The sequence below is a fragment of the Oncorhynchus tshawytscha genome, linkage group LG12 (genome assembly GCF_018296145.1).
Source record: "Oncorhynchus tshawytscha isolate Ot180627B linkage group LG12, Otsh_v2.0, whole genome shotgun sequence".
Taxonomy (NCBI): domain Eukaryota; kingdom Metazoa; phylum Chordata; class Actinopteri; order Salmoniformes; family Salmonidae; genus Oncorhynchus; species Oncorhynchus tshawytscha.
The window spans coordinates 33,265,548-33,278,140 of NC_056440.1; the positions used below are offsets into that span (position 1 = coordinate 33,265,548).

At 41.4% G+C, this 12,593-nt stretch overlaps 1 protein-coding gene across 2 annotated transcripts in view; it reads right to left on the minus strand.

Annotated features, from left to right (window-relative positions):
• Positions 1-164: 164 nt before the first annotated feature.
• LOC112262986 (solute carrier family 15 member 4) overlaps positions 165-12,593 on the minus strand; it is a 39,346-nt gene continuing 26,917 nt past the window's right edge. For both annotated transcript variants that reach the window (XM_024438908.2, XM_024438907.2), the window contains exons 8-9: positions 7,917-8,075; positions 165-567 (exon numbers count right to left, since the gene is read on the minus strand). In XM_024438908.2, the coding sequence (XP_024294676.1) occupies positions 413-567; positions 7,917-8,075 (314 nt within the window). In that variant the 3' untranslated portion in view covers positions 165-412. The remainder of the gene's footprint in view (positions 568-7,916; positions 8,076-12,593) is intronic.

The window sequence follows — 12,593 nt, forward strand, 5'->3', positions numbered from 1 at the left end:
TCAAGACTGTTGGAAAAGCATTCCAGGTGAAGCTGGTTGAGAGAATGCCAAGTGTGTGCAAAGCTGTCATCAAGGCAAAGGGTGGCTACTTTGAAGAATCTAAAATATTTGTTTAAACACTTGTTTGGTTACTCAATGAAATTATTTCATGTGTTATTTCCTTATAGTTTGGATGTCTTCACTATTATTCTACAATGTTGAAAATAGTAAAAAATTAAATAAAAACCCTTGAATGAGTAGGTGTGTCCAAACTTATTTTTTTTGCCATAAAATGTAATAGTCTTACAAACTCATTGAGGAAAAATAAAATAAAAACTCTATCCCATACCAAATCACAGAGGTGTTTTGGCACGAACCACTATGCACTAAGGCAGGTAGGGTGAAGTCAGATGGACATGGGTCAGTCCTGGGGTCAAGAGGGAGTGATGCCCAGCCTTTGGCTTCCTGCTCTACTACTCTTCTGTTTGTCATATTTGACCGACACGATGAGGAAGACCAGCAGGGTGACACACTGGATCCCCGCTAGCAGGAAGAAGTAGTAGTTGAGCTGGGAGTCATTGATGTTACCTGGAAAAAGGGATGGAGAGAGGGAGGTGGTAGGAACACTGCCATTGTTATGACAGAATTCAAGTGCAACACCTCAGAAAGAGACACCACAAGAAGCTGTAGGGAGGAAGAGATCAGGTCAAAATAAAGAGGCATATAGAAATTATTAGAAAGGAAGGGTAAAAAAAGAAGAAGACAAACAGCAGTGGTTGATGCATCCTGCAGAGAGAGAAAAATAGGTAGAGGGGGATGAGAGCATGACACCAACATCACAAAGCAGCATTCCACATTAAAGGGATACATACAACTGTTAATTTGCATAACATGGCAGTGTCACATGGCAACGACAGTTGCTTTGTCTCCATGTTTAGCTCGTTCTTTTAAGAGAAATGAAATCTGTCTGAAGACAAGCTTATGCTTGAGAAAAAAAGACAGCTCTGTCAGTGCAACTGGAAGTCACTTCTTGTCTTATTACTATGAGATGCTTAACGCAGTTTGACCCCACACTTCAATGATCATATGAATGGCATTATTGATTATCTGGGATTGAAGCATGAGAAAATAACAGAACATTCTGGACCCTCAGCTGTGAGGACAGGCAAGGAGTCTCAATACTATGAAAGGATTGTTTGTTTCCTTGGGGGAACGGATTCAATAACAAGGCGTAAAAACACAATGATGCGCACTTAATTATTGTTTGCCTTCATTCTGGCTTAGCGGGATTGAAATAATGAGTGTGTGTCTCACGCTTGATATGGATTGGAAATACAGGCATCCTATGTCATAGAAAAGCTATTTGACCGTGTACAGTACAAGCATCATCTCCTTAACAAAGACCTGCATTAGAACAACTCCGTAACCTTAAGTCATATCACCACTTTATAATCTATAATACTGTACTGTGAAAAAAATCTATTCAAACTGTCCATGATTACCCTTCTGTCTTCATGAGATATAAAATTGTCACCCTCCTTTCTCAGCTAACATCACCAGTCTCCGCAGTGCATTGTTACGAACAAGCCTCTTTCCGAGGTTTATGCTTGCACCAAGCTATTGCCGTCTACTTCTGAACGCTGGCATTGCTGATTGGAGTGGTTCTCCCTGTTCAAACAAACACTGGAGGGCAATTCTAAACAAAATCTAGCCCCCCCGCTACTGTTTCGCATCAAGGGAAAAGCCGACAGCTGCACTAAATCAATGATTTTGCAAGCTAAAACAGTGCTTTGTCTGACAATTGTGTTGGCGTTAGAGAAGCCTTCCACCCCTGGCCATGTTAAGCAGTGGTTTACTAGCCTTAATGTTTAACCAGCAGCCCATCTGACGCAAATCACAGCTATTCTTTTGAATTCCCAATTAGAGTACCCAGCATAGGGTTTCTCTCATGTTTATTAAAAAAAGGGTTTGAGTTTATACAATAGGCACACAGCATGGCACGGTTTCTTAGCCCGGAAGGATACATGGGAGAACGGACAGAGCTCAGCTAGCTAGCTTACATACTGTATCTTCAAATGAGGAAGTCCAAAGCTCCAGGACCGTGTGCTGTCAAAAGAATGCATCTATTAAGTTCTCCACGTTGGACTGTCACAGTGAATAACGACCTAGAGGAGGACCAGGCTTGATTTTAATTGGAGAAGGGGGTAATCCCACAGAAGTCTTGTCATTTCCCATGGTGAGGGCGGGCTGGGAGAGAGTGAACAGGGAGAGTGGTCTGACGGCCCTCCGGACCCTGGGGTTCAGAGACAGTCCAATTATACCGGTCCATCCAGAGCTGGGGGGGAACACAAGGACTCACACAGCCACCATGTACACGACAGGGGGAAGAGGTCAAACTCACACATGATACTGGTGCGGTCATCAACATGACCCCAATTAACCAAGTGCTTGAACTTTTGACTGGACATGCTTTGGAATTGGCTGAAATCATTTTGACAATCTGAGTCACGAGGCATGACCAAAATACAAAACATATACCGTTGGATTGCATATATTTTTACTAACAATTAACTTATTGGTGACAATACGGCCAAATACGCAAACCAATCTATAAAAAGTTGTTCCTCCCTGGTAGGGAAGACTGTATAGTCTACCATCTGACCAGAGCAGTAAAAAGGAGACATGATTTAAACGCAGTGCGAAGACCACTGATCTCATTCATTTCCAAAACACAAAACCTATAAACTATACTCAATCAAAGCCTAAACTGAAAATAAATCACACCTACAACTCAATGGATCGCTGCTAGCAGCACTTCACCAGGGGAGGCAGAAGATATGCAAGTTGGGATATTTTAACCATAAAGATGTAACGGAGGACTCACTCTGCAGGCCGTCTAAATAGTGTCCTTTGCAGTTCATCATACAATTATTTTCACCTTTATGAGTGGTGCAGTACTGTATATCCTGTCACTAGCACATCGGAATCCATATCATATCCAAACCCAGAGACGTGTCTCACTGCCTCGGTCTGTGCTCTTTATGGATAATTGGAAAAGGAGAAGACCGGCAGGATAATGTTCACGGGGGTGGGGGGGGTTAATGCCGGCAGAGTCTGCTGCCTGCGTTTCAAATCGATAATTCGCTTTAACCGACACTCAGTCTGCAAGCACAGCCTTAATTAACACAGGGGAGTTTTCCTTAAGGAGAATGGGAGAGGAGAGAGGGCTTGACAGAACTGCATGCTGAATAAATGCATGTTGAGGGGAAAGAGCCACCGTTCATTGACCTTAATTGTGTAGTGTTTTATAGATTCAATAAACATCACCAGAGAATAAGTAATATAACTGGATCCTGAGAATTATCAGGGGACGACTGATGAAATCAAATCAAAACAAGTCTTTACATCTCAGTTTATGGGGTAGGTTTGAAAAACTGTGCAGGGTTGACATTTTTGTCATTTCTTAATTTCATTATGTCTGCCTCTGCCTACCTCCTTCCTACTCATGCCTCCCCAGGGCCCACTTGGCTGGTAATTACAGCAGCAAAAACTAAACAAGGACTTGTTGTACAAACCATTAACGAACCCCATACATATTTGACAGGTATTTAGGGAACGCGATCGATATGGAGGAATGCAGCACTATCCAGAGGTGGGACACTGAAGGGAACTTCTATGTCTGTTTGCCTCTAACTGAATAATATTAGCCACCATGATGCATTCATTTAGGCAGAGAGCTGCTGCAATATTTACAACAACAATTCTGAAACACACAGACCTCCAATGATCTTCAGCCCCAGCTGTGGACATTAACATACTGTCTGACTTTCCTTTCTTGTACTGTAAAACTTCTGGATGGACTAGAGACAAAATGGAAGCAGTTGATCAATAATGAGTGCAGGTAATTGTAAATACATTGATAACTGTATATTAACTTATCAATGGAGAAATCACAACCCTGAACTCTGACACAATTAAAAGGAAAGAACAAGCATCTGCTGTTAGCTAGATAGGCTGGAAATATCAGTCAGCCGAAAAGCTGCCGTTTACAGTATTTAAAATCTCACATTGATTATTCTTTCACTTAAAGAAATACCTTCCCTTATACAGTACATGTATTATATTAAGCAGGAAGACTTGAGCACCAATCTCAAGAAGAGCTCATGTGACCATTTGTCCTGCTTTGGCACCGTTGCCCTCCATTAAAAACATTGTCTTTTCATTGAGTATCATCAAATGAGTGTTGAGCAGGATATGTGGGTCTCAACCCAAACTGTGAATGTCTAAGATATCCCAACATCTGATCCTGGACCAGTCAGGACTTGAACCTGGTACAATTAAAATAAAAAGGCCATTTCCTGGTCTGTGACTGCAGCTTCCTAATCAGAGCTCAAGCATTGTGTTCCTTAAAGTCAATGGTGGATGTATACATTGGGCAACAATTCAAAGGAGCACAGGTTTCAGCAGAACAAAACATCTTTATGTATACAAGGCAACTCACGAGGCAGAAGGAAAGAAAGGTTGACCTTTCATTGACTAACTGTGGGGTTAACTCAGCACAATGCAGTCTCTGTCAAAGCGGGGGTGAGATGGCTGCCTTTTCTAGGACCAAATAAAAGGATTGTGATGAATGACCAGTCAGATGTGATGTCAGCCTGACTGTGGAAAAAGCCCATTGGGATTTTAACCCTCCTGTTGTGTTCGTTTCATATTAAATAATTCTGTGTTCCCGGTCCAAAATGACCGCCCCATTATAGCGGATTATAAATCCATAATAATACATATATGATCACCTAATGTTGTGTTAGATCTTTTTATCAACTTAAGTTATTGTGGACATCAAAAGTTTTGAACTTCCATTTGCTATTTATGGCCTGTAGGCCTCATTGACCTGAGCTCATACAACTTGTTTTTGAGGAAAAGCTTGTTTTTGAGTAAAAGCATAATGTATGGATTATTTAGACATTAACAAATACTCAGATGAAACATAGTGCTATTCATCACAGACTACTTTGTGTCAAAGTTTAACAAGGACTCTTTCCTCCTCACCAGTGTCATGATCAAAGATATGATCAAGAGCCTCACATACAGTATATCATTTGGTCATTGTGCTGCCACAGAATGAATTATGTGCAAGGCCTCAAAAAGTTTTATATACCAGAGCTGCAAGAAAAGTTGTAAACATTGAAACAATGTTGCGATTTTTTGTGAGAATGCCAAAAGGTGTGGTTCCCGTGAGGGAAAGATTCTATTGGGGTAAGGTTCCCGTGGGGATTGCCATGGAAGCCAAGAAGGGGAGTGAGGCGTGTGTGTGCTCAAACACACATGCATGTGGGTGTCTGGGAGAGGAGGTGTGCCCATCTGATGAATGGGCATGTGCCTGAACTCAATTTTATTACACTAAATTATAGTCTCACCCATTCATTTGTAATGACTGGTCATTTTTGACAGGGAACACCACTGGTGTACAAAAGTTAAATAAAACACCCAAAATGTAATGAAAATCATCCAAATCTATTTTGTGTGTTCAAATGCCCTGTGTGGACAAAGTCATGGAACCTTATGACAATCTGATTAAAGGAACTACATTTTTCAGAGAGAAAACTCCAATTTGACTGGAACACAGCAGGAGAGTTAAGAGTCACCAAGTCAAAAACATAATACAAATACAGTCACGACCAGAATAACTGACACCCTTGACAAAGATGAGCAAAAATAATACTGTATACAGTAAGATAATACAAATACTGAGCTATTATTATATGCAAAATATATATTATACTGATACAATTACCGAGAAAAAAAATGTTGTTTAACAAGTAATACTTATTAAAAAATATATATATATTGGCACCAGTTTAATACTCCAGCACCCCTTGCGAGAAAAATGTCACAGACCCATTTTCTAAAACATTTTATGAGATTGGAGAACACATTGGGAGGGATGTTAGACCATTCCTCGACACAGAATCTTCCCAGATCGTTGATATCCTTTGTTTGCGCTTATGGACTACCCTCTTCAATTCAAACCACAGGTTTTCAATGAGTTTCAAGTCCGGAGAAATGTTGATTTCTTGGTCAATTAACCATTTCTTTATGGATTTTGATATGTGTTTGGGGTCATTGTCCTGCTGGAAGATCCACAGCCAAGTTACAGCTTCCTGGTAGAGGCAACCAGGTTTTTGGCAAAAAAAAAGTCCAGGTACTGGGTAAAGTTCATCATTGTTTTGAGCATACAATAGTATTGGTATTACTTATTGTACTATTTTCTTTTCTCATCTTTATCAAGGGTGCCAATAATTGCGGTTGCGACTGTACTACAGTTACCAAAGGCATATGCTTTTACATTTGGACAGACGGACTGTATTGTTGCATCCTACATTGCTTCTCCACCTGCGCATGCCTGCTGCTAGTTTGTGAGGACAAGACGTGAAGAGAGAAGGTGGTGTAGTGAGACAGAGGTGAGTAGTAGCCTCCAGCTGCCAAGGTAGCTAGCTAGCTGGCTGGCTGTGGCAGCTATATGGTGTGCACTCCAGGGGCAGCTTTACTTAAGAGGAGAGGGCTGTGTAATCAGGCCCCCAGCTTGTCATTAATACTGGGTGTCTATCCCCAGGTCTGCACCACTCTGCTCACCAAACCTCCTGTTTACTCCACGCTTCGCTCTGCCTCCACATCACACAGCCCTCAGCCATGGAAATGAGGAGGATCCGCTTCCATCGCTCCTGCAGAGCGCTGAACCAAGGGGGGTGGGGGGGGACAGGTAAAGAAGCAATGTAGAGACAGGTATGTCCCAGCAAAGTATGTGAAGGAAAGACAACAAGCAACTGCACAACAAACTGACAGGCTTTGAGGCCAAAGCTTTGGCCACCTGGATGTTTTATTCTGTTTGTTCACCCACCCCTACTCTTTGCGGTTTTTCTTTAAAATTACTTTTTCAAAAAGCAGCACGAGATAGAGTGAGAGAAAGAAAGCTTGCAGGCAAACGAGGCTCTCGTTTAACAATCAAATTATGCTTACTAAACAAACAGCTCCTCGGGCGAGGCTAGGCAAGTCGCAGGATGGATTTATGAAGCCGTGCCAAGCATCTCCAAGTGCTAATGTCATCAAAAATACCTCCCAACCTGTCGGCACACTGTATTAATGAGCTATTAGGTGTTTGTGGTTAAACAATTTACAGTGCGGCGTATTTTCCGCATGCTCCCTGGAAAGTGCATCTGGGCCGGGGGGCTCCATTCACCAGGGAACACATCCATCTGCTGCCACCGCCACACTATTTATTCTAGCACTACGACTGATTTACACAAACCTTTTGTCGTTAGTCTGACATCTCTATTTATTACAGGAAACACTTAAAATAAGACAATTGCACCAGGATAATTTTTTCCTTCTTTGGTACAACCAATTTGCAAACTTCTTAAGTGGATTTTAAATCAGGACGACATGACAATTCTTGTGACGCGTCCCCCCAGGAAATACATTTCTGTTGATGTGAAAGTAAATACTGCAGAGGGAATCCAAATGTCAATACTGTGTTCTTCTTTTCGAGAACAACAGTAAGCTATGACACACTGCTGATGTTTTTGTCACACCAATTTTACGGTAACATCTATAAAAACTCTAGACAGTGTGCATGAGTGGAGCCAGAACATTATACTATTCCTCATCCCTGGAAAACTGTGTTCATACAGATCAATGGCCAGGGAGTTGAAGGTAGTTTTCAGAGGCCATGTTTAAGGCTGATTGTGATGGCAGGCCTCCCTAGAGTCCATATACAGATCATTATGCAGGCTGAGGCAATACAATGCACCGTCATTCTCACTCACATTTTTTCTCCCTGAAGAGCCTGTCCAACTCCTATTATATGAGTAATGAACATTGTCTCAAAAGAAGAACCTACTTTAAGAACATGTATTGGATGAGTGTTTTCTCGCTCTTACCAAAGTCCTTGTGGGAGGACATCCAGCCAATCCCCTTGAGGGAGACGATGGCCAGTAGGCCGGAGCCCACGAAGGAACCAATCCCAGAGAAGAAGAAGAACAGTCCCATGATGGCACTCTGCATGGACCTGGGGGCGGCTGAGTAGGCAAATTCCAGACCTTGGAGAGGAGACAGACACGGAACTCAGAGATCCATAGAATAAATAAGGAATAAACAAGAAATACTAACAAGTAAACAAACACAATCATGCAGTACATCCGGTCATACAGAGTAAACATTGACAGATGCTAACACTGATCCAAACACATTTCTAGACTCTGGGCAAACAATGTCCAGGTTCCAACCATGGCACAACCGGCCTGGGGTGAGGAACAGTTCAAAGTGTTTTTAGATGCCTTTGGCAGAGGACAGTCCATTGGCTGTGTGGTGGGTGGATATGTAGTAGGCTTGGGAGTTATCCAGATTGTCATACCAACCGTGTGCTATACCGGGGTATTCGATAATAACGGCACTGAACAAAGGGTGCTGTTTTCAAACCCAATGATACTCTGAAATCCGAAGGTTAGCAATGCTAACAAGTACACGTAAAATCCCATGAGAAAGCTAACTAAATGCTAAGGAGCGCATTGCAAACATTTTGTACAGTTTGACCTAAACTACACAAGTAACTCAAAAATGCTACTCCCAGTTTGCTGCACGCACAAAACACATTAGCCAGCAAGGCTCTTGAACCAGGAGAAGATACGCTGCTGTTACCAAGCAAATGCTTGATTTTGGAAGAAGCTAACCACTTTGCTAGAGACCCAATTGGCTACTAAATTAGCAAACCAACTGCAGAGCATTTAGCACATTTTGGACAGTTAACTTAGATATCTAGCTGGCAAACAGTTCCATACTGTAATTAGATCACCTGGCATATGCTACACAAACAGTGAGTGACTCACAAGGCTAACGGGTTCGTTGTGTGCTTTTAAACAAAGACCGCGTGACGGGGGACTACCAGGTGAAATGAAGAAAGCAATTGTTCTTTATTTCCTAATGATTTGCACAAGTTAACTGCAGGTAACTATTTGTATCTACAAACATACAAATTGATTTAAAAACGTCAAACAAATAGTTTCAATGGTATTGAAAAAACATCCTGTGGCTTTTTCCAAATACCCCGGTATATACGGTATATCGTCCAAGTCTAGTACGTAGTGCAGTGGTCAGCAGCAGACAGTGTGTGTTACAGTGAGGATGACTTATTACCCATGGGTCCCACCCAGATAAAGTAGCCAGGGGCGATCACTATGGAAACACCTCTCATGCATCACTGTAGAACTCCACTTACAGGAGATTAGATTTGCATCAGAATAACAGGCCTTTCATCCATAACAACAATGTGATCAATTTATATACATGAGAGACTTGGCCTGCCGCTGCACTGTTTGACTGCTAAATATCAGTGAAACATAGGGCTGTTCTCTCCTCCTACACCCGCAGGCTACCTTACAGCAGCAGGGGACCATCTGAAGTACCTATTCAGCTGCAATTGTTTCTGGAAAAGGTCTCTCAATATTTTATGTGTCATGAGAGAGGATGGGGTTGAGGGGGAAGGAGAACGAGAGAAAAAAATAAAAGATAAAATCATTTTTCTTTTGCCATAAGAGCTGCCTGCTAGCTGACATTGATAATTTCATGGTGCCTCAAACTTGTGATTTTTCAAATAAGGCCCTATAGCTGCAGCTGTCAGGAGAGATAAAGGAGCCTCTTAAGTACGGATGCCTTTTTAGGCATTCCTCCGAGGGGAACATTACAAGAAATCCATGTGACACACAACTCCTCGTACAGCTACCTGGTCTGAGACTAATGTAGCTTGTTATGATACAAAACACTTTCCTAAAAGAAAAAAATAATCTGCCGTGGAAACTTTATTACACTGTGTCAAATGCTCTGCCACAACACACCTGATCTTTCCATTTGTTTCCACCTGAAAACAATATAGTAATATCGTCAGGTAACCTTTTGACAGCAAATTAAAAAAGCCCTGCACAGCAGTACAATGGGTCATGTCGTGAAGAGGAATTTGCAGGACTATTTTCAATAGGGGTGTGAACGTTTAAACAAAATTGGGGATGGTTTAGAAAAAAATCCCTAACCAATGTATTTTTTTTAACAAAATGTACAATACCGTTCAAAAGTTTGTGGTTACTTAGAAATGTTGTTGTTTCATTAAATAGTATCCACAAAACACCAGTCTCAACGTCAACAGTGAAGAGGTGACTCCGTGATGCTGGCCTTCGAAACAGAGTTCCTCTGTCCAGTGTCTGTGTTCTTTAGCCCATCTTAATATTTTCTTCTCATTGGCCAGTCTGAGATATGGCTTTTTCTTTGCATCCTGGAGTTGCCTCCTCACTGTTGACGTTGAGACTGGTGTTGAGGGTACCATTTAATTAAGCTGCCAGTTGAGGACTTGTGAGGCCTCTGTCAAACTAGAACCTCGAATGTCCTCTTGCTCAGTTGTGCACCGGGGATGCTCACTCCACTCTCTATTCTGGTTAGTGCCAGTTTGCGCTGTTCTGTGAAGGGAGTAGTACACAGCGTTGTACGAGATCTTCAGTTTCTTGGCAATTTCTCGCATGGAATAGCCTTCATTTCTCAGAACAAGAATAGACTGACAAGTTTCATGAGAAAGCTATTTGTTTCTGGCCATTTTGAGCCTGCAATCGAACCCACAAATGCTGATGCTCCAGATACTGAACCAGTCTAAAAGGCGCACAGTTTTATTGTTTCTGTTTTCAGCTGTGCTAACATAATTACAAAATGGTTTTCTAATGATCAATTAGCCTTTTAAAAAACAATCAACTTGGATTAGCTAACACAACGTGCCATTGGAACACAGGAGTGATGGTTGCTGATAATAGGCGTCTGTACGCATATGTAGATATTCCATTAAAAATCAGCCGTTTCCAGCTACAATAGTCATTTACATTAACATTGTCTACACTGTATTTCTGATCAATATGCTATTATTTTAAAAAGGGACACATTTTCTTTGCTTTTCTTTCAAAAACAAGGACATTTCTAAGTGACCCCAAACTTTTGAATGGTAGTGTACATCACAGTACAGTTATAACAAAACTACCACTAACAGGTCCAGATCATCATCAAGAAAAAATAAAAAATAAAAATAATTCTACAAATACCTAACGCAACAATTCCATAACGTTAGAAGATATCCTTTTTTTAAATGATTTGCCATGGATGTAAAGTGCTCCACACGTCATCTTCATTAACAGTTGGGAAAATGGCGGAGAGTGAGACAGGGAAGTGACAGCAGCAATGTCCAGTCTGCTAATACTTTGAGGTTAAAAGAGAAGGTGGTGAAATGCAAACTTCGCGAGGTGGAATTGAGCTACAGTGGCAGTACAGGTGCAATGCTTAACCATCTGAAAGGGGCACTGAGACCCCTGACCCGTTGCTGGCAGCAGTGCAGTAAGGGACGGGGTGAGAAAAATCACAGAGCTGACTACAAAAATGATTGCATTTGATATGCAGCCATTGTCAATGGTAGAGGATGTTGGCTCGCTGCCCTGATGGCATATATAGAAGCAGACTACAGGATGCCATGTCGAAAAACCGTGACAGCCTGGATGAAGAAAATGTACAATGATCGCTCAAAGTATAAAGCGCAAGCTCTCAAACACCATACGTAGCTTTAACAACTGATTGTTGGATGTCAAAGAACACAGTCATACATCACTGCAACGCGACATCACATTGATGATAAGTGGGACATGAAGTCCCATGTACTGACAACTGAGAACAGGCACACAGAGAACCTAAAAACGGCATTAACTACCATCATTGCTGAGTGGGTGGGGACAGCAGTAAGGTCAGCGCTGTCTGGTAGCCATGACTGCAGTAGATTGAACTGCATTGCCCCCTAGTGGTCATACGCAGGACCAAATCTGAAGTGTGAATTCACATGTCCTTATACGATTTTCTTAAAGTTACAAAATAAACATTTTACATTTGTCACATCCCTAATTTTCAATCCCTTACTTGTCTATGTGGAGGTAGATAGAATGAGTTGAGATTTAATTATAATAATGTCTGCTTCCCAACCACACGCAAAACAAACAAAGTTAAAATATTTTATTTTGCCTTCTCCCGAGGGCTGTGTTGGAGGAGTAGATTTTTTTTTTCTTGAAAAATAACATTAGCTTTAAAAAATTTCAAAAGATCAATCCCAGAGGGGATCATTTTGCATATCCTTAATGCCCAAAAGCAGGCAAACTGCAGGTGGTGCATAAGGAAAGAATTACCATAGTCCCTCCAAGGATAAAGGAATTGTAATGTGGTAGGAGGTGGGCCCTAGACGTATTAAAAAGGATGTATTCAAATAGAATAAGACCAGGGGAAAACTGTTTTTTCCAGACATATGTCACAATTCTGTCAACTAATTTTCATTGAAGATATCCCCAGTGGGGTGGTGTGGAAAAAGTGGAGGGGAAGTTTATTTAAGGGCTCCCCACAGCTTTATTCTGTAATAAAGTATGACAGCCAGTTGTTTTTAATAGACACCTGGGCAAACCAGTGTGTACGCTGTTCCAAACATAACTTTATTATGTTCAATTTAACTGATAATGTGGATCTAAAAAAATAATTGTGAGTACATTACTTCACATGAA